The sequence below is a fragment of the Scyliorhinus torazame genome, chromosome 10 (genome assembly GCF_047496885.1).
Source record: "Scyliorhinus torazame isolate Kashiwa2021f chromosome 10, sScyTor2.1, whole genome shotgun sequence".
In the NCBI taxonomy this organism is placed as follows: domain Eukaryota; kingdom Metazoa; phylum Chordata; class Chondrichthyes; order Carcharhiniformes; family Scyliorhinidae; genus Scyliorhinus; species Scyliorhinus torazame.
In genome coordinates this window covers 83416444-83438642 of record NC_092716.1, presented here as the reverse complement: position 1 = coordinate 83438642, position 22199 = coordinate 83416444, and the positions used below count along the sequence as shown (strand labels likewise).

Sequence of the window (22199 nt, the reverse complement as noted above, 5' to 3'; positions counted from 1 at the left end):
AATATTGATTGAGGGCCAGGGCACCAGCATTAATTCCTCTGCTCTTCTACCAAATAGTGCACTGGGATCTTTCATGCCCACCTGAGGGCAGCATGGTAGCACAGTGGTTAGCACTGTGGCTTCACAGCGCCAGGGTCCCAGGTTCGATTCCCCGCTGGGTCACTGTCTGTGCGGAGTCTGCATGCTCTCCCCATGACTGCGTGGGTTTCCTCCGTGATGTGTTGGGTGTTCTGGGTCACAAACAGGTCACCAACACTGGAAGTGGTGCAACTCTATTTTATTATAAGGTTAACTATATTAACATACTTGAACTGTGGGTAAATGCAATACCAGCTTTAACTGTTGATCCTTGCCTAGTCCTAACCAGGTGAGGCACTCAGCACATGGTGAATGTCTGTGTTGCAGGCTGTGAGCTCTGTGCTCCGAGCTGGCTGCTACCAGAATGAGCGGGAACTCTCCTGTCCCCTGTCTTTATAGTGCGTGTGCTCTCACTGGTGATTGGCTGCGGTGTTGTGTATGCTGATTGGTCCCACTGCATGTCCATCAGTGTGTGTGTGTGTGTGTCTGCACCATAATATACTGGTGTATATTATGACACTCCAGGTGCTCCGGTTTCCTCCCACAGTCCAAAGACATACAGGTTAGGTGGATTGGCCATGATAAATTGCCCTTAGTGACCAAAAAGGTTAGGAGGGGTTATTGGGTTACGGGCATAGGGTGGAAGTGAGGGCTTAGGTGGGTCGGTGCAGACTGATGGGCCGAATGGCCTCCTTCTGCACTGTATGTTCTATGTGGGGCCACGATTTAAATTTTCACCCGAAAGACAGGGGTGAGTGTCAGGGTGGGGAGGGGGGATGGAAAGACAGAGGGGAATGGGAAAAAAATTGTGCATAAGCGTTGTGAAGGACTATCCGTCGTTCTGGTTTTGTACGTTAACAGCATCTTCATTCACCTCCTTCCCCTCATTCCAATGAAGGAAAAATTATCATTTGGAAAAAACAATACGCTACTACGCACATCAGAAAAAAATGTATTACATTGTGTAGAGTTTTGAAACGGCCAGCTCCTGAAATAAGACTGGAACTACTACAGAGACTAAGCGGACAGTCATTACCTAGTCCGGAAGATAGGAATAATGTTCGAGAGCTGAATCTAAAGAGTGCAATACTTACAGAATCCAGGGCACAGTCTGTACCAGCCAGGTCAAGGTGGGCCAGGGCATTCGGATGGGAAATGAAATTATAAAAATTCTGACACAAAAAAGAAAGCAGAAGCCACATTTGTAAACATTTTGCCTGAAATGTCAAGTCATGTTTAAGTGATAAAATAAATGTCACCACAGTCCCCGGGGATTATGGGCTGCTCTCCCCTTTGAGAGCTGACTGGTGGTAATTTAACCTGAGGGTCACCACACCTTAGGCAAGGGGAAAGGTTGAGAAGGCCTTCATGAAGAACGTCAGCCAGTATGGTAATTGAACCCACACTGTTGGCGTTATTCCGCCTTACGAACTAGCTGTCCAGCCAACTGAGTTAACTGATCCCCAATACTGTAAATATTAATCATAGGCTAAATCTTTAAGCTTAAAAAAACATTGTATTCCTTTATTTGCTTTTTGCCTAAATAGTGTTCAGATTGATTATTGTGAAGGCTGAACTCATCAGACGAGTCCCTAGGTGTGGTTTCAAAGCTGGGCATAATGATAAGACCATAAGACCATAAGACATAGGATCAGAATTAGGCCACTCGGCCCATCGAGTCTGCTCCGCCATTCAATAATGGCTGATATTTTTCTCATCCTCATTCTCCTCCCTTGTCCCCATAACCCCTGATCCCCTTATTGATCAAAAACCTATCTATCACTGTCTTAAAGACACTCAGTGATTTGGCCTCCACAGCCTTCTGCGGCAAAGAGTTCCACAGATTCACCAACCTCTGGCTGAAGAAACTCCTCCTCATCTCTGTTTTAAAGGATCGTCCCTTTAGTCTGACATTGTGTCCTCTGCTTCTAGTTTTTCCTACAAATGGAAACATCCTCTCTATGTCCACTTTATCCAGGCCACGCAGTATCCTGTAAGTTTCAATAAGATCCCCCCTCATCCTTCTAAACTCCAGTGAGACCCAGAGTCCTCAACTGTTCCTCATACGACAAGCTCTTAATTCCAGGGATCAATCTTGTGAACCTCCTCTGGACCCTTTTAGACACTGATGCAGTGTATCAGTGTCAATTAAAATGCTCCAGTACCCTTTCAATTCAGAGGTGTGTTGAAGTAATTGTAAGGCCAGAACCAAGTGTTATCCAATGCAGTTGTTACAGCGGAAGTACTAAGTGAGGAAAGGTACCTGGTTTGACAGTGATGTGAACTGACAGCAGGTAATTATATTGCCGGCTTCCCTACAGTTCTCACGGAATTCTTTCCTTTTACTGTCGCAACTGAGAGTTGTTAATCCTTTCAACAATAACGTCTGCAGGACTCAGGTCCGAAAGGTTATTCAATAACAAGATTACGTAAATATTGACTCACTGCAGTATTATAGTGTCTTTGGACCACGTTAAATGACAAGTAATACAACCTAGTTCCTAGGTTCAAGGTGATCGCTCTTGACTTCTAGAAACTGCCTGCTCGGCTATAGGGTTCCCACCTCTTGAGAACGTTAACTGCCAGCACTATAATTACACTCAGTACATCAGGGTTTTATTATGTGTATTCAGTCCCTTGGTCATGCTGTGTTGTTTGTAAATGTTTGGTTCTTTCATCCACAAGCTCAGCCAGTGCATCAAGAGCCAGGCATTGGTAAGAATTTAAATTTGCCATCTGATGGGCAAACAGTCAACGATGGTTAACTTTCTTACAACCCTGAACTCTCCAAGCTCAAGGGAATGCAAGCCAGGTTCATGCAACCTGTCCTCGTCATATAACCTTTAAGACCTGGCATCATTTTGATGAATCAGTGCTCTCTCTGCTTACAAAGGCCGGGTAGTGGGACATGTCTTTGTTCGCACACAGAAACAACACATCACTCGTTGACATCCACCCTCTTGTTAAAATGTCTGCCGCAAAGCAAGCAGGGAGATTTGGCTCTTCGGAAATCATACAGACACGGAGCTCCACCAACCAGTAACACTTCTCATGTTGATAGGAAGCTGACCACTCTGTCACTTCTTTAACGATAATTACGGGCGATGGAACAGACCAACAAGGAGCTTTGCTAAAGTACGTCAAACACTGGGGATTGTCTCAGTCCCAAAACTGAAACATGGGTCAGCTAGTTACCCCGTACACTTTACAGTTACTGTGAAAACAAATATGCTCCACAGCAACATGAAATGCACAACATAATGCTACTGCTAACCTGTTTTGCTGACTTTAAAAAAAAAATCACCATTTGCTGTTTAAGGTGAGGATTTTCTGCAATAATCACTCAGGTTTCAAAATGCCTTCCACTGCTCAGCAATTGAAAATGATAAACCGTGGATTTATTCTGATCCTGCAGAGAGATTATGGGAATTGGTTCTCTGTTTTTTCAATTAGCATACAAATTCAACTGTGAAAATCATCCACAAAATCTAGCAAAAGCACAATAGAGAAAGCTTGAGCCAGAAACATAGACTTCTACAAAGGGCGCTGATCAAGCTTGTAGATGGTGTGCTGATCTATTTTCCCATCCATGGTTAAACGAGGCTAATTCTTCCTGGAAAATATCAGAACATCTATAGATTTTGTGTTGAATTATTCAGTGTGGTTTTGTGCAGCACGTTATTAGTCATTCGGGGTGAAAATAGAGATCCTGAAATATGTAACTTGGGTTGTCAATTTGCTGTCATCCATTTTAGACCATCACACAGAGTCAACATTACTCCCATTCACTTCCAAGCAGATCGGCTTAAATCAATGTGGAAAGTTGGACATCAGGGGCGAAATTCTCCGGAAACGGCGCGATGTCCGCCGACTGGCGCCCAAAACGGCGCAAATCAGTCGTGCATCGCGCCGCCCCAAAGGTGCGGAATGCTCCGCATCTTTGGGGGCCGGGCCCCAACCTTAAGGGGCTAGGTCGGCGCCGGATGAATTTCCGCCCCGCCAGCTGGCGGAAAAGGCCTTTGGTGCCCCGCCAGCTGGCGCGGAAATGACATCTCCGGGCGACACATGCGCGGGAGCGTCAGCGGCCGCTGACGGCATTCCCATGCATGTGCAGTGGAGGGAGTCTCTTCTGCCTCTGCCATGGTGGAGACCGTGGCGGAGGCGGAAGGGAAAGAGTGCCCCCATGGCACAGGCCCGCCCGCGGATCGGTGGGCCCCGATCGCGGGCCAAGCCACCGTGGGGGCACCCCCCCGGGGCCAGATCGCCCCGCGCCCCCCCAGGGCCCCGGAGCCCGACCGCGCCGCCTTGTTCCGCCGGTAAGGTAGGTGGTTTAATCTACTCCGGCGGGACAGGCATTTTAGCGGCGGGACTTCGGCCCATCCGGGCCGGAGAATCGCGCGGGGGGGCCCGCCAATCGGCGCGGCGCGATTCCCGCCCCCGCCGAATCTTCAGTGCCGGAGACTTCGGCAACCAGCGGGGGCGGGAATCACGCCAGCCCCCAGCGATTCTCCGACCCGGCGGGGACGAGAGAATCGCCGGGGGCTGGCGTGAATCCCGCCCCCGCCGGTTGCCGAAGTCTCCGGCACCGGAGATTCGGCGGGGGCGGGAATCGCGCCGCGCCGGTTGGCGGGCACCCCCGCGCGATTCTCCGGCCCGGATGGGCCGAAGTCCCGCCGCTAAAATGCCTGTCCCGCCGGCGTAGATCAGACCACCTACCTTACCGGCGGGACAAGGCGGCGCGGGCGGGCTCCGGGGTCCTGGGGGGGCGATCTGGCCCCGGGGGGGTGCCCCCACGGTGGCCTGGCCCGCGATCGGGGCCCACCGATCCACGGGCGGGCCTGTGCCATGGGGGCACTCTTTCCCTTCCGCCTCCGCCATGGTCTCCACCATGGCGGAGGCAGAAGAGACTCCCTCCACTGCGCATGCGTGGGAATGCCGTCAGCGGCCGCTGACGCTCCCGCGCATGTGCCGCCCGGGGATGTCATTTCCGCGCCAGCTGGCGGGGCACCAAAGGCCTTTTCCGCCAGCTGGCGGGGCGGAAATTCATCCGGCGCCGACCTAGCCCCTTAAGGTTGGGGCTCGGCCCCCAAAGATGCGGAGCATTCCGCACCTTTGGGGCGGCACGATGCCCGACTGATTTGCGCCGTTTTGGGCGCCAGTCGGCGGACATCCCGCCGTTTCCGGAGAATTTCGCCCCAGTTTGCAAACAAGCTGGGCAAATTTGGCTGAGGAGAAACGTTAGTCCCAATATTTACCTAGCATTTGTAAACTGGAACTGGGAGTGATCTGAGAATGTCTTTTGAGAAGTAAGTTGTTTGGAACTGAGCAAAAAACTTTGTATAAACAGGAACTTGAAAGTTTCCCAGCTTCAACTTTCATTGTACCGATTACTGATTCCCACCTTTTGAAACTAAGTGCATTATTAATAGTGCGCCGAGTTGCCACTCTTGGAATAAGGGGCAAGCCATTTAAATAAATAAGGAGGAGGAATCTCTTCACTTAGAGGGTGATGAACCTTTGGAGGCTGTGGAAGCGCAATCATTGAGGATATTCAAACAGAAATAGATAGATTTCTGGATACTATGACAACACGATAAGGGGATAGTGGGGAAAATGGCATGCGAGGTGGTAGCCTTATCTGTTTGAATGGCAGAGCAGGCTCAACGGGCAGAATGGCCGACTCCTGTTTCCACGTCCCTATGATCTTATATAAGTTGCGGGATTCTCCCTTCTGGGGACTAAGTCACCACGCCCTCCGGAAAATGGGGGCGAATCACTCTGGACTTTTTCCTCGAAGGACTGGGGTGATTCTCTGTTTTCCAAGGGGCTAGTAGAGCCCCGGCGTGCTTCCCGCCAGCTGGCGGGGCCCTGTCAGCCAGACAGCGCGGCTGCGCATGCGCCTGGCAGCCCACCTCAGCGCGAGTGCCGCCGACATGGCGGGCCACACAGCGGGCCCGCGCGGGGGAAGGTAGGTCCCTCCCAGATCGCAATGGCCTGCCGATTGGTGGCCCCAAATCGCGGACCTGGCCACTGCTGAGGTATCCCCAGAGTCAGATACTCCCCAGCCCCCCACCAGGACCGCCACCGCGGGTCCCAGTTCCCGCCGGGTAGTGGGACATGTCAACCACGCCGGTGGGAATTCGGCCAGTTGACACGGAGAATCGCTGCGGGGGCCTGTTCCAACGGTCCCCGACCGGCGCCACGTCAACCGTGCGTGCGGGACTAGCGGGTCCACGGAGAATCCCAGAAGCGCCATTGCACCGGATGTCCGGCGTGAATGGCTATTCTCCGCCCCTGCGCCGGACTCGATTCCGGCACGGAGGATCGGAGAATCCCATCAAAGTTCTTTGATCCAATGCTTTATAGCCCAGATGAGAAAAGACAATGCTGCTAGTGGAATTTAAATTCAATTAATTAATCTGGAATATAAAGCTAGTCCCAATAATGGTGACCATGAAACTAGAATTGATTGTCACAATAACCCAACTGGTTCACTATGCCCTTTAGGGTCCTTACTTGGTCTGGCCTACATATGACTCTAGAGCCCACAGCAATGTGGTTGAATCTTAACTTTTAACAGTTCAAGGGAATTATGGATGGGGCACAAATGCTGTCTTTGCCAGCATCCCATTAAAAAGTATTTTCAAAATTCACTTACACAGGTATCCTCAGCAGCTAAAATCCCAGGGTTTCCAGAGAGGTCCAGGTGAACAAGAGAGGATGCAAAAGTTTCATTAGCAATAAAGGACTGAGCCAAAGAGTTCAGACCTGAAAAGGCAAAGAGAGAGGGTGAATAGCTAGTGCAGACAAAGGGAATAACAACAAAAGAGATGTAATAATAATAATAATCTTTCTTATTAAGTAGGCTTACATTAACACTGCAATGAAGTTACTGTGAAAAGCCCCTAGTCACTACATTCCGGCGCCTGTTCGGGTACACTGAGGAAGAATTCAGAATGTTCAATTCACCTAACAGCATGTCTTTCGGGATTGCAGGAGGAAACCGGAGCACCCGGAGGAAACCCATGCAGACACGGGGAGAACATGCAGACTCTGCACAGACAGTTACCCAAGCCGGGAATTGAACCTGGGACCCTGGCGCTGTGAGCCACGGTGCTATCCACTGTGCTACGTGCCGCCCATATGGGGTCCAATTCAGCAGACTGAAAACGAAGTCCGCTGTCGGGTGCGTTTGGCGGGGAGATTGGTGGAGTCTGCAGCGCCGAGTATCACCCCACTATTCAACGGCACTTTGCCGTTTATTTTGGCCTCGGTGAGTTTCGCTCCGCGAGGCCACACTTGAGTAATTTCTGCTGGCGAGCTGACCATGCCATCAGGAACGGTTGTTAATCAATCATCAATTTTCAGCAGCAGCCCTGACCTTCCTCCCACTTTCAGGCCACCCCACTTTACCGACACCCTCATAACCCAACATGGTCGAGGCCCCTGGGAATGCCCCTCACCAGCCTCCAATTGGCAAGGTCACCCCGGCCCAAACTCTGGCAGTACAAACCTGCCAACCGGGCATCCTGTCACTGCCAGTCTATCACTCTGGCAGTGCTATTGGCACCCAAGCACCCTGGCACCCAGCCCCGGGTCATAATCCATGTGGAGTTTGTACATTTATCCCATGTTTTCCTGGGTCTCACCCCTACAACCCAAAGATGTGTAGGGTAGATGGATTGGCCATGCTAAATTGCCCCTTAATTGGAAAAAAAAGAATTGGGCACTTTAAATTTATTTTACAAAAGTAATCTATAACTGAACTATTCCCATTGAGACAGTAATCTATAACTGAGCTCTTCCCATTGAGACAGTAATCTATAACTGAGCTCTTCCCATTGAGACAGTAATCTATAACTGAACTATTCCCATTGAGACAGTAATCTATAACTGAACTATTCCCATTGAGACAGTAATCTATAACTGAGCTCTTCCCATTGAGACAGTAATCTATAACTGAACTATTCCCATTGAGACAGTAATCTATAACTGAGCTCTTCCCATTGAGACAGTAATCTATAACTGAACTATTCCCATTGAGACAGTAATCTATAACTGAACTATTCCCATTGAGACAGTAATCTATAACTGAGCTCTTTCCATTGAGACAGTAATCTATAACTGAACTATTCCCATTGAGACAGTAATCTATAACTGAGCTCTTCCCATTGAGACAGTAATCTATAACTGAGCTCTTCCCATTGAGACAGTAATCTATAACTGAACTATTCCCATTGAGACAGTAATCTATAACTGAGCTCTTCCCATTGAGACAGTAATCTATAACTGAACTATTCCCATTGAGACAGTAATCTATAACTGAACTATTCCCATTGAGACAGTAATCTATAACTGAACTATTCCCATTGAGACAGTAATCTATAACTGAACTATTCCCATTGAGACAGTAATCTATAACTGAGCTCTTCCCATTGAGACAATAATCTATAACTGAACTATTCCCATTGAGACAGTAATCTATAACTGAACTATTCCCATTGAGACAGTAATCTATAACTGAGCTCTTCCCATTGAGACAGTAATCTATAGCTGAGCTCTTCCCATTGGGCCAGCAATTTAATATTTCAACATTTTCTTCAGGTTGTAATCTATAACTGAACTATTCCCATTGAGGCAGTAAATTCTAACTGAACGCATTCTGTTGACACAGAGACTACTTGTACTCTTTCCAAAACAGCACAGATGGTGAAAAAGAGCCATTTGTTCCAGTTCTCTTCGAATTCTGCCAATCTTCCACCAAAGTTATGGCCGGAGGATGAAAATTCTATGGAAATACGATACCAATGTGTACCAATTGGAGAACATGACCTTTTCCAAATCACTAGCCACTGAGCATTGCTGGGAAAATATCTGGTGTGTGTGTTAATGACAGATGAGGATTGACCAGGCTCAGGTGTATGGCTGAGGATTCTTTCTGACACTCACATACAAGTCGCTTGTACATCTAATTGACTCTGCTACAACCACTGATCTGTGGCCATCCCCACTGAACCCTGCCCAGCCCCCACTGACCCCTGCCCATCTCCCACTGAACCCTGCCCAACCCCCACTGACCCTTGCCCAACCCCCACTGACCCCTGCCCAACCCCCACTGACCCCTGCCCAACCCCCACTGACCCCTGCCCATCTCCCACTGACCCCTGCCCATCTCCCACTGAACCCTGCCCATCTCCCACTGAACCCTGCCCATCTCCCACTGAACCCTGCCCATCTCCCACTGAACCCTGCCCATCTCCCAATGAACCCTGACCAACATTCACTGACCCCTGCCCAACCCCCACTGAACCCTGCCCAGCCCCCACAGCCCCCTGCCCAGCCCCCACTGAACCCTGCCCATCACCCACTGAACCCTGCCCATTTCCCACTGAACCCTGCCCATCTCCCACTGAACCCTGCCCAACCCCCACTGACCCCTGCCCATCTCCCACTGACCCCTGACCATCTCCCACTGACCCCTGACCATCTCCCACTGACCCCAGCCCAGCCACTGAACCCTGCCCAGCCCCCACTCAACCCTGCCCAGCCCTCACTGACCCCTGCCCAGCCCCCACTGAACCCTGCCCATCTCCCACTGACCCCTGCCCAGGCCCCACTGACCCCTGCCCAACCCCCACTGAACCCTGTCCAGCCCCCACTGACCCCAGCCCAGCCCCCACTGAACCCTGTCCAGCCCCCACTGAACCCAGCCCAACCGCCACTTAAAAACTTGCCCAACCCCCACTGACCTCTGCCCAGCCCCTACTGACCTCTGCCCAGCCCCTACTGAACCCGGCCCAGCCCCTACCGACCTCTGCCCAGCCCCCACTGAACCCTGCCCAGCCCCCACTGAACCCTGTCCAGCCCCCACTGACCCCAGCCCAGCCCCACTGAACCCGGCCCAGCCCCCACTAAACCCTGCCCGGCCCCCACTGAACCCAGCCCAACCCCCACTGAACCCAGCCCAGCCCCTACTGACCGCAGCCCAGCCCCCACTGACCCCAGCCCAACCCCCACTTAAAAACCTGCCCAACCCCCACTGGACCCTGCCCAACCCCCACTGACCTCTGCCCAGCCCCTACTGACCTCTGCCCAGCCCCTACTGAACCCTGCCCAGCCCCCACTGACCTCTGCCCAGCCCCTACTGAACCCAGCCCAGCCCCCACTGAACCCTGCCCAGCCCCTACTGAACCCGGCCCAGCAACTACTGACCTCTGCCCAGCCCCAACTGACCGCAGCCCAACCCCCACTGAACCCTGCCCAACCCCCACTGACCTCTGCCCAGCCCCTACTGAACCCTGCCCAACCCCCACTGACCTCTGCCCAGCCCCTACAGACCACTGCCCAGCCCCTGCTGAACCCTGCCCAGCCCCTACTGAACCCTGCTCAGCCCCCACTGACCTCTGCCCAGCCCTGACTGAACCCTTTACAGCCCCCACTGACCCCAGCCCAACCCCCACTTAAAAACTTGCCCAACACCCACTGAACCCTGCCCAACCCCCACTGACCTCTGCCCAGCACTTACTGACCTCTGCCCAGCCCCTACTGACCTCTGCCCAGCCCCCACTGAACCCTGCCCAACCCCTACTGAACCCTGCCCAGCCCCTACTGACCGCAACCCAGCCCCCACTGAACCTTGTCCAGCCCCCACTGAACCCGGCCCAGCCTCCACTGAACGCTGCCCAGCCCCCACTGAACCCTGGCCAGCCTCCACTGAACCCGGCCCAGCCCCCACTGAACCCTGCCCAGCCTCCACTGAACCCTGCCCAGCCTCCACTGAACCCGGCCCAGCCTCCAGTGAACCCGGCCCAGCCTCCACTGAACCCGGCCCAGCCTCCACTGAACTCGGCCCAGCCCCTACTGACCTCTGCCCAGCCCCGACTGAACCCTGCCCAGCCCCCACTGACCTCTGCCCAGCCCCTACTGACCTCTGCCCAGCCCCTACTGAACCCTGCCCAGCCCCCACTGACCTCTGCCCAGCCCCTACTGAACCCAGCCCAGCCCCCACTGAACCCTGCCCAGCCCCTACTGAACCCTGCCCAGCCCCTACTGACCTCTGCCCAGCCCCAACTGACCGCAGCCCAACCCCCACTGAACCCTGCCCAACCCCCACTGAACCCTGCCCAACCCCCACTGACCTCTGCGCAGCCCCTACTGAACCCTGCCCAACCCCCACTGACCTCTGCCCAGCCCCTACAGACCTCTGCCCAGCCCCTACTGAACCCTGCCCAGCCCCTACTGAACCCTGCTCAGCCCCCACTGACCTCTGCCCAGCCCCCACTGAACCCTGCCCAACCCCCACTTAAAAACTTGCCCAACACCCACTGAACCCTGCCCAGCCCCTACTGACCTCTGCCCAGCCCTTACTGACCTCTGCCCAGCCCCTACTGACCTCTGCCCAGCCCCCACTGAACCCTGCCCAACCCCTACTGAACCCTGCCCAGCCCCTACTGACCGCAACCCAGCCCCCACTGAACCTTGTCCAGCCCCCACTGAACCCGGCCCAGCCTCCACTGAACGCTGCCCAGCCCCCACTGAACCCTGGCCAGCCTCCACTGAACCCGGCCCAGCCCCCACTGAACCCTGCCCAGCCTCCACTGAACCCTGCCCAGCCCCCACTGAACCCTGCCCAGCCTCCACTGAACCCTGCCCAGCCCCCACTGAACCCTGCCCAGACCCCACTGAACCCTGCCCAGCCTCCACTGAACCCTGCCCAGCCTCCACTGAACCCTGCCCAGCCTCCACTGAACCCTGCCCAGCCCCCACTGAACCCTGCCCAGCCTCCACTGAACCCTGCCCAGCCTCCACTGAACTCTGCCCAGCCCCCACTGAACCCTGCCCAGCCTCCACTGAACCCGGCCCAACCCCCACTGAACCCTGCCCAACCCCCACTGAACCCTGCCCAACCCCCACTGAATCCTGCCCAACCCCCACTGAACCCTACCCAGCCCCCACTGAACTCTGCCCAGCCCCTACTGAACCCTGCCCAACCCCCACTGACCTCTGCCCAGCCCCTACAGACCACTGCCCAGCCCCTGCTGAACCCTGCCCAGCCCCTACTGAACCCTGCTCAGCCCCCACTGACCTCTGCCCAGCCCTGACTGAACCCTGTACAGCCCCCACTGACCCCAGCCCAACCCCCACTTAAAAACTTGCCCAACACCCACTGAACCCTGCCCAACCCCCACTGACCTCTGCCCAGCACTTACTGACCTCTGCCCAGCCCCTACTGACCTCTGCCCAGCCCCCACTGAACCCTGCCCAACCCCTACTGAACCCTGCCCAGCCCCTACTGACCGCAACCCAGCCCCCACTGAACCTTGTCCAGCCCCCACTGAACCCGGCCCAGCCTCCACTGAACGCTGCCCAGCCCCCACTGAACCCTGGCCAGCCTCCACTGAACCCGGCCCAGCCCCCACTGAACCCTGCCCAGCCTCCACTGAACCCTGCCCAGCCTCCACTGAACCCGGCCCAGCCTCCAGTGAACCCGGCCCAGCCTCCACTGAACCCGGCCCAGCCTCCACTGAACTCGGCCCAGCCCCTACTGACCTCTGCCCAGCCCCGACTGAACCCTGCCCAGCCCCCACTGACCTCTGCCCAGCCCCTACTGACCTCTGCCCAGCCCCTACTGAACCCTGCCCAGCCCCCACTGACCTCTGCCCAGCCCCTACTGAACCCAGCCCAGCCCCCACTGAACCCTGCCCAGCCCCTACTGAACCCTGCCCAGCCCCTACTGACCTCTGCCCAGCCCCAACTGACCGCAGCCCAACCCCCACTGAACCCTGCCCAACCCCCACTGAACCCTGCCCAACCCCCACTGACCTCTGCGCAGCCCCTACTGAACCCTGCCCAACCCCCACTGACCTCTGCCCAGCCCCTACAGACCTCTGCCCAGCCCCTACTGAACCCTGCCCAGCCCCTACTGAACCCTGCTCAGCCCCCACTGACCTCTGCCCAGCCCCCACTGAACCCTGCCCAACCCCCACTTAAAAACTTGCCCAACACCCACTGAACCCTGCCCAGCCCCTACTGACCTCTGCCCAGCCCTTACTGACCTCTGCCCAGCCCCTACTGACCTCTGCCCAGCCCCCACTGAACCCTGCCCAACCCCTACTGAACCCTGCCCAGCCCCTACTGACCGCAACCCAGCCCCCACTGAACCTTGTCCAGCCCCCACTGAACCCGGCCCAGCCTCCACTGAACGCTGCCCAGCCCCCACTGAACCCTGGCCAGCCTCCACTGAACCCGGCCCAGCCCCCACTGAACCCTGCCCAGCCTCCACTGAACCCTGCCCAGCCCCCACTGAACCCTGCCCAGCCTCCACTGAACCCTGCCCAGCCCCCACTGAACCCTGCCCAGACCCCACTGAACCCTGCCCAGCCTCCACTGAACCCTGCCCAGCCTCCACTGAACCCTGCCCAGCCTCCACTGAACCCTGCCCAGCCCCCACTGAACCCTGCCCAGCCTCCACTGAACCCTGCCCAGCCTCCACTGAACTCTGCCCAGCCCCCACTGAACCCTGCCCAGCCTCCACTGAACCCGGCCCAACCCCCACTGAACCCTGCCCAACCCCCACTGAACCCTGCCCAACCCCCACTGAATCCTGCCCAACCCCCACTGAACCCTACCCAGCCCCCACTGAACTCTGCCCAGCCCCCACTGAACCCAGCCCAGCCCCCACAGAACCCTGCCCAGCCCCCACTGAACCCGGCCCAGCCCCCACAGAACTCGGCCCAGCCCCCACTGAACCCTGCCCAGCCTCCACTGAACCCGGCCCAGCCCCCACTGAACCCAGCCCAGCCCCCACAGAACCCTGCCCAGCCCCCACTGAACCCGGCCCAGCCCCCACAGAACCCTGCCCAGCCCCCACTGAACTCGGCCCAGCCCCCACTGAACCCTGCCCAGCCTCCACTGAACCCGGCCCAACCCCCACTGAACCCTGCCCAACCCCCACTGAACCCTGCCCAACCCCCAATGAACCCTGCCCAACCCCCACTGAACCATACCCAGCCCCCACTGAACCCTGCCGAGCACCCACTGAACCCTGCCCAGCCCCCACTGAACCCTGCCCAGCCCCTACTGAACCCTGCCCAGCCCCCACTGAACACTGCCCAGCCTCCACTGAACCCGGCCCAGCCTCCACTGAACCCGGCCCAGCCTCCACTGAACCCGGCCCAGCCCCCACTGAACCCTGCCCAGCCTCCACTGAACCCTGCCCAGCCCCTACTGAACCCTGCCCAGCCCCCACTGAACCCGGCCCAGCCCCCATTGAACCCTGCCCAACACCCACTGAACCCTGCCCAACCCCTACTGAACCCTGCCCAGCCCCTACTGACCGCAACCCAGCCCCCACTGAACCTTGTCCAGCCCCCACTGAACCCGGCCCAGCCTCCACTGAACGCTGCCCAGCCCCCACTGAACCCTGGCCATCCCCCACTGAACCCGGCCCAGCCTCCACTGAACCCTGCCCAGCCTCCACTGAACCCTGCCCAGCCCCCACTGAACCCTGCCCAGCCTCCACTGAACCCGGCCCAGCCTCCACTGAACCCGGCCCAGCCTCCACTGAACCCGGCCCAGCCTCCACTGAACTCGGCCCAGCCCCCACTGAACCCTGCCCAGCCCCCACTGAACCCTGCCCAACCCCCACTGAACCCTGCCCAACCCCCACTGAACCCTGCCCAGCCCCTACTGAACCCTGCTCAGCCCCCACTGACCTCTGCCCAGCCCTGACTGAACCCTGTACAGCCCCCACTGACCCCAGCCCAACCCCCACTTAAAAACTTGCCCAACACCCACTGAACCCTGCCCAACCCCCACTGACCTCTGCCCAGCCCTTACTGACCTCTGCCCAGCCCCTACTGACCTCTGCCCAGCCCCCACTGAACCCTGCCCAACCCCTACTGAACCCTGCCCAGCCCCTACTGACCGCAACCCAGCCCCCACTGAACCTTGTCCAGCCCCCACTGAACCCGGCCCAGCCTCCACTGAACGCTGCCCAGCCCCCACTGAACCCTGGCCAGCCTCCACTGAACCCGGCCCAGCCCCCACTGAACCCTGCCCAGCCTCCACTGAACCCTGCCCAGCCTCCACTGAACCCTGCCCAGCCTCCACTGAACCCGGCCCAGCCTCCACTGAACCCGGCCCAGCCTCCACTGAACTCGGCCCAGCCCCTACTGACCTCTGCCCAGCCCCGACTGAACCCTGCCCAGCCCCCACTGACCTCTGCCCAGCCCCTACTGACCTCTGCCCAGCCCCTACTGAACCCTGCCCAGCCCCCACTGACCTCTGCCCAGCCCCTACTGAACCCAGCCCAGCCCCCACTGAACCCTGCCCAGCCCCTACTGAACCCTGCCCAGCCCCTACTGACCTCTGCCCAGCCCCAACTGACCGCAGCCCAACCCCCACTGAACCCTGCCCAACCCCCACTGAACCCTGCCCAACCCCCACTGACCTCTGCGCAGCCCCTACTGAACCCTGCCCAACCCCCACTGACCTCTGCCCAGCCCCTACAGACCTCAGCCCAGCCCCTACTGAACCCTGCCCAGCCCCTACTGAACCCTGCTCAGCCCCCACTGACCTCTGCCCAGCCCCCACTGAACCCTGCCCAACCCCCACTTAAAAACTTGCCCAACACCCACTGAACCCTGCCCAGCCCCTACTGACCTCTGCCCAGCCCTTACTGACCTCTGCCCAGCCCCTACTGACCTCTGCCCAGCCCCCACTGAACCCTGCCCAACCCCTACTGAACCCTGCCCAGCCCCTACTGACCGCAACCCAGCCCCCACTGAACCTTGTCCAGCCCCCACTGAACCCGGCCCAGCCTCCACTGAACGCTGCCCAGCCCCCACTGAACCCTGGCCAGCCTCCACTGAACCCGGCCCAGCCCCCACTGAACCCTGCCCAGCCTCCACTGAACCCTGCCCAGCCCCCACTGAACCCTGCCCAGCCTCCACTGAACCCTGCCCAGCCCCCACTGAACCCTGCCCAGCCCCCACTGAACCCTGCCCAGCCTCCACTGAACCCTGCCCAGCCTCCACTGAACCCTGCCCAGCCTCCACTGAACCCTGCCCAGCCCCCACTGAACCCTGCCCAGCCTCCACTGAACCCTGCCCAGCCTCCACTGAACTCGGCCCAGCCCCCACTGAACCCTGCCCAGCCTCCACTGAACCCGGCCCAACCCCCACTGAACCCTGCCCAACCCCCACTGAACCCTGCCCAACCCCCACTGAATCCTGCCCAACCCCCACTGAACCCTACCCAGCCCCCACTGAACTCTGCCCAGCCCCCACTGAACCCTGCCCAGCCCCCACTGAACCCTGCCCAGCCTCCACTGAACCCTGCCCAGCCTCCACTGAACCCTGCCCAGCCCCCACTGAACCCTGCCCAGCCTCCACTGAACCCTGCCCAGCCTCCACTGAACTCGGCCCAGCCCCCACTGAACCCTGCCCAGCCTCCACTGAACCCGGCCCAACCCCCACTGAACCCTGCCCAACCCCCACTGAACCCTGCCCAACCCCCACTGAATCCTGCCCAACCCCCACTGAACCCTACCCAGCCCCCACTGAACTCTGCCCAGCCCCCACTGAACCCAGCCCAGCCCCCACAGAACCCTGCCCAGCCCCCACTGAACCCGGCCCAGCCCCCACAGAACTCGGCCCAGCCCCCACTGAACCCTGCCCAGCCTCCACTGAACCCGGCCCAGCCCCCACTGAACCCAGCCCAGCCCCCACAGAACCCTGCCCAGCCCCCACTGAACCCGGCCCAGCCCCCACAGAACCCTGCCCAGCCCCCACTGAACTCGGCCCAGCCCCCACTGAACCCTGCCCAGCCTCCACTGAACCCGGCCCAACCCCCACTGAACCCTGCCCAACCCCCACTGAACCCTGCCCAACCCCCAATGAACCCTGCCCAACCCCCACTGAACCCTACCCAGCCCCCACTGAACCCTGCCGAGCACCCACTGAACCCTGCCCAGCCCCCACTGAACCCTGCCCAGCCCCTACTGAACCCTGCCCAGCCCCCACTGAACACTGCCCAGCCTCCACTGAACCCGGCCCAGCCTCCACTGAACCCGGCCCAGCCTCCACTGAACCCGGCCCAGCCCCCACTGAACCCTGCCCAGCCTCCACTGAACCCTGCCCAGCCCCTACTGAACCCTGCCCAGCCCCCACTGAACCCGGCCCAGCCCCCATTGAACCCTGCCCAACACCCACTGAACCCTGCCCAACCCCTACTGAACCCTGCCCAGCCCCTACTGACCGCAACCCAGCCCCCACTGAACCTTGTCCAGCCCCCACTGAACCCGGCCCAGCCTCCACTGAACGCTGCCCAGCCCCCACTGAACCCTGGCCAGCCCCCACTGAACCCGGCCCAGCCTCCACTGAATCCTGCCCAGCCTCCACTGAACCCTGCCCAGCCCCCACTGAACCCTGCCCAGCCTCCACTGAACCCGGCCCAGCCTCCACTGAACCCGGCCCAGCCTCCACTGAACCCGGCCCAGCCTCCACTGAACTCGGCCCAGCCCCCACTGAACCCTGCCCAGCCCCCACTGAACCCTGCCCAACCCCCACTGAACCCTGCCCAACCCCCACTGAACCCTGCCCAACCCCCACTGAACCCTGCCCAACCCCCACTGAATCCTGCCCAACCCCCACTGAACCCTACCCAGCCCCCACTGAACTCTGCCCAGCCCCCACTGAACCCAGCCCAGCCCCCACAGAACCCTGCCCAGCCCCCACTGAACCCGGCCCAGCCTCCACTGAACTCGGCCCAGCCCCCACTGAACCCGGCCCAGCCCCCACTGAACCCTGCCCAACCCCCACTGAACCCTGCCCAACCCCCAATGAACCCTGCCCAACCCCCACTGAACCCTACCCAGCCCCCACTGAACCCTGCCCAGCCCCCACTGAACACTGCCCAGCCCCCACTGAACCCTGCCCAGCCTCCACTGAACCCGGCCCAGCCTCCACTGAACCCGGCCCAGCCTCCACTGAACCCGGCCCAACCCCCACTGAACCCTGCCCAGCCTCCACTGAACCCTGCCCAGCCCCTACTGAACCCTGCCCAGCCCCCACTGAACCCGGCCCAGCCCCCACTGAACACTGCCCAGCCCCCACTGAACCCTGCCCAGCCCCTACGGAACCCTGCCCAGCCTCCACTGAACCCTGCTCAGCCCCCACTGAACCCTGCCCAGCCTCCACTGAACCCTGCCCAGCCTCCACTGCACCCTGCCCAGCCCCCACTGAACCCTGCCCAACCTTCACTGACCCCTTCCCAGCCCCCACTGAACCCTGCCCAACCTTCACTGACCCCTGCCCAGCCTCCACTGAACCCGGCCCAGCCTCCACTGAACCCGGCCCAGCCTCCACTGAACCCGGCCCAGCCTCCACTGAACCCGGCCCAGCCTCCACTGAACCCTGCCCAGCCTCCACTGAACCCTGCCCAGCCCCTACTGAACCCTGCCCAACCTTCACTGACCCCTGCCCAGCCTCCACTGAACCCTGCCCAGCCTCCACTGAACCCGGCCCAGCCTCCACTGAACCCGGCCCAGCCCCCACAGAACCCTGCCCAGCCCCCACTGAACCCGGCCCAGCCTCCACTGAACTCGGCCCAGCCCCCACTGAACCCGGCCCAGCCCCCACTGAACCCTGCCCAACCCCCACTGAACCCTGCCCAACCCCCAATGAACCCTGCCCAACCCCCACTGAACCCTACCCAGCCCCCACTGAACCCTGCCCAGCCCCCACTGAACACTGCCCAGCCCCCACTGAACCCTGCCCAGCCTCCACTGAACCCGGCCCAGCCTCCACTGAACCCGGCCCAGCCTCCACTGAACCCGGCCCAGCCCCCACTGAACCCTGCCCAGCCTCCACTGAACCCTGCCCAGCCCCTACTGAACCCTGCCCAGCCCCCACTGAACCCGGCCCAGCCCCCACTGAACCCTGCCCAGCCCCCACTGAACCCTGCCCAGCCCCTACGGAACCCTGCCCAGCCTCCACTGAACCCTGCTCAGCCCCCACTGAACCCTGCCCAGCCTCCACTGAACCCTGCCCAGCCTCCACTGCACCCTGCCCAGCCTCCACTGAACCCTGCCCAGCCTCCACTGCACCCTGCCCAGCCCCCACTGAACCCTGCCCAACCTTCACTGACCCCTTCCCAGCCCCCACTGAACCCTGCCCAACCTTCACTGACCCCTGCCCAGCCTCCACTGAACCCTGCCCAGCCTCCACTGAACCCGGCCCAGCCTCCACTGAACCCGGCCCAGCCTCCACTGAACCCGGCCCAGCCTCCACTGAACCCTGCCCAGCCTCCACTGAACCCTGCCCAGCCCCTACTGAACCCTGCCCAACCTTCACTGACCCCTGCCCAGCCTCCACTGAACCCTGCCCAGCCTCCACTGAACCCGGCCCAGCCTCCACTGAACCCGGCCCAGCCTCCACTGAACCCTGCCCAGCCCCCACTGAACCCGGCCCAGCCTCCACTGAACCCTGCCCAACCCCCACTGAACCCTGCCCAACCCCCACTGAACCCTGCCCAACCCCCACTGAACCCTGCCCAACCCTCACTGAATCCTGCCCAACCCCCACTGAAGCCTGCCCAGCCCCCACTGAACCCAGCCCAGCCCCCACAGAACCCTGCCCAGCCCCCACTGAACCCTGCCCAGCCTCCACTGAACCCGGCCCAGCCTCCACTGAACCCGGCCCAGCCTCCACTGAACCCGGCCCAGCCCCCACTGAGCCCTGCCCAGCCTCCACTGAACCCTGCCCAGCCCCTACTGAAACCTGCCCAGCCCCCACTGAACCCGGCCCAGCCCCCATTGAACCCTGCCCAGCCCCCACTGAACCCTGCCCAGCCCCTACGGAACCCTGCCCAGCCTCCACTGAACCCTGCTCAGCCCCCACTGAACCCTGCCCAGCCTCCACTGCACCTTGCCCAGCCCCCACTGAACCCTGCCCAACCTTCACTGACCCCTTCCCAGCCCCCACTGAACCCTGCCCAACCTTCACTGACCCCTTCCCAGCCCCCACTGAACCCTGCCCAACCTTCACTGACCCCTGCCCAGCCTCCACTGAACCCTGCCCAGCCTCCACTGAACCCTGCCCAGCGCCCACTGAACCCTGCCCAACCTTCACTAACCCCTTCCCAGCCCTCACTGAACCCTGCCCAGCCTACACTGAACCCGGCCCAGCCTCCACTGAACCCGGCCCAGCCTCCACTGAACCCTGCCCAACCCCCACTGAACCCTGCCCAGCCTCCACTGAACCCTGCCCAACCCCCACTGAACCCTGCCCAGCCTCCACTGAACCCTGCCCAGCCCCTACGGAACCCTGCCCAGCCTCCACTGAACCCTGCCCAGCCCCCACTGAAACCTGCCCAGCGCCCACTGAACCCGGCCCAGCCTCCACTGAACCCTGCCCAGCCCCCACTGAAACCTGCCCAGCCCCCACTGAACCCGGCCCAGCCCCCATTGAACCCTGCCCAGCCCCCACTGAACCCTGCCCAGCCCCTACGGAACCCTGCCCAGCCTCCACTGAACCCTCCTCAGCCCCCACTGCACCTTGCCCAGCCCCCACTGAACCCTGCCCAACCTTCACTGACCCCTTCCCAGCCCCCACTGAACCCTGCCCAACCTTCACTGACCCCTGCCCAGCCTCCACTGAACCCTGCCCAGCACCTACTGAACCCGGCCATGCCTCCGCTGAACCCTGCCCAGCCTCCACTGAACCCTGCCCAGCCTCCACTGAACCCTGCCCAGCCTCCACTGAACCCTGCCCAGCCTCCACTGAACCCTGCCCAGCCTCCACTGAACCCTGCCCAGCCTCCACTGAACCCTGCCCAGCCTCCACTGAACCCTGCCCAGCCTCCACTGAACCCTGCCCAGCCTCCACTGAACCCTGCCCAGCCTCCACTGAACCCTGCCCAGCCTCCACTGAACCCTGCCCAGCCTCCACTGAACCCTGCCCAGCCCCCACAGAACCCTGCCCAGCCCCCACAGAACCCTGCCCAGCCCCCACTGAACCCGGCCCAGCCTCCACTGAACCCGGCCCAGCCCCCACAGAACCCTGCCCAGCCCCCACAGAACCCTGCCCAGCCCCCACTGAACCCTGCCCAGCCCCCACTGAACCCTGCCCAGCCCCCACTGAACCCTGCCCAGCCCCCACTGAACCCTGCCCAGCCCCCACTGAACCCGGCCCAGCCCCCACTGAACCCGGCCCAGCCCCAACTGAACCCGGCCCAGCCCCCACTCAACCCGGCCGAGCCCCCACTGAACCCCGGCCGAGCCCCCACTGAACCCGGCCCAGCCCCAACTGAACCCGGCCCAGCCCCCACTGAACCCGGCCCAGCCCCCACTGAACCCGGACCAGCACCCACTGAACCCTGCCCAGCCCCCACTGAACCCTGCCCAGCCCCCACTGAACCCTACCCAGCCTCCACTGAACCCTTCCCAGCCCCCACTGACCCCAGCCCAGCACCCACTGACCCCTGCCCAGCCCCCACTGAACCCTGCCCAGCTCCCACTGACCCCTGCCCAGCATCCACTGAACCCTGCCCAGGCCCCACTGAACCCGGCCCAGCCCCCACTGAACCCGGCCCAGCCTCCACAGAACCCTGCCCAGCCCCCACTGAACCCGGCCCAGCCCCCACTGAACCCGGCCCAGCCTACACTGAACTCGGCCCAGCCACCACTGAACCCGGCCCAGCCCCCACTGAACCCGGCCCAGCCACCACTGAACCCGGCCCAGCCTCCACTGAACCCGGCCCAGCCACCACTGAACCCGGCCCAGCCTCCACTGAACCCGGCCCAGCCCCCACTGAACCCGGCCCAGCCTCCACTGAACCCGTCCCAGCCTCCACTGAACCCGGCCCAACCCATTCTGAACCCGGCCAGCCCCTACTTAATCCGGCCCAGCCACCACTGAACCCTGCCCAGCCCCTACTGAACCCGGCCCAGCCCCTACTGAACCCTACCGAACCCCCACTGAACCCTGCCGAGCACCCACTGAACCCGGCCCAGCCCCCACCGAACCCTGCCCAGCCCCTACTGAACCCGGCCCAGCCCCCACCGAACCCTGCCCAGCCCCTACTGAACCCGGCCCAGCCTCCATTGAACCCGGGCCAGC

At 60.3% G+C, this 22199-nt stretch overlaps 1 protein-coding gene across 1 annotated transcript in view; it reads right to left on the bottom strand.

The window, feature by feature from the left end:
• The window catches only part of carmil2 (capping protein regulator and myosin 1 linker 2), a 323518-nt gene that overhangs the window by 112500 nt on the left and 188819 nt on the right, over positions 1 to 22199 (bottom strand). The window contains exons 13-14 of the mRNA XM_072518320.1: positions 6737 to 6846; positions 1173 to 1250 (exon numbers count right to left, since the gene is read on the bottom strand). Coding sequence (XP_072374421.1) covers positions 1173 to 1250; positions 6737 to 6846 — 188 coding nt within the window. The remainder of the gene's footprint in view (positions 1 to 1172; positions 1251 to 6736; positions 6847 to 22199) is intronic.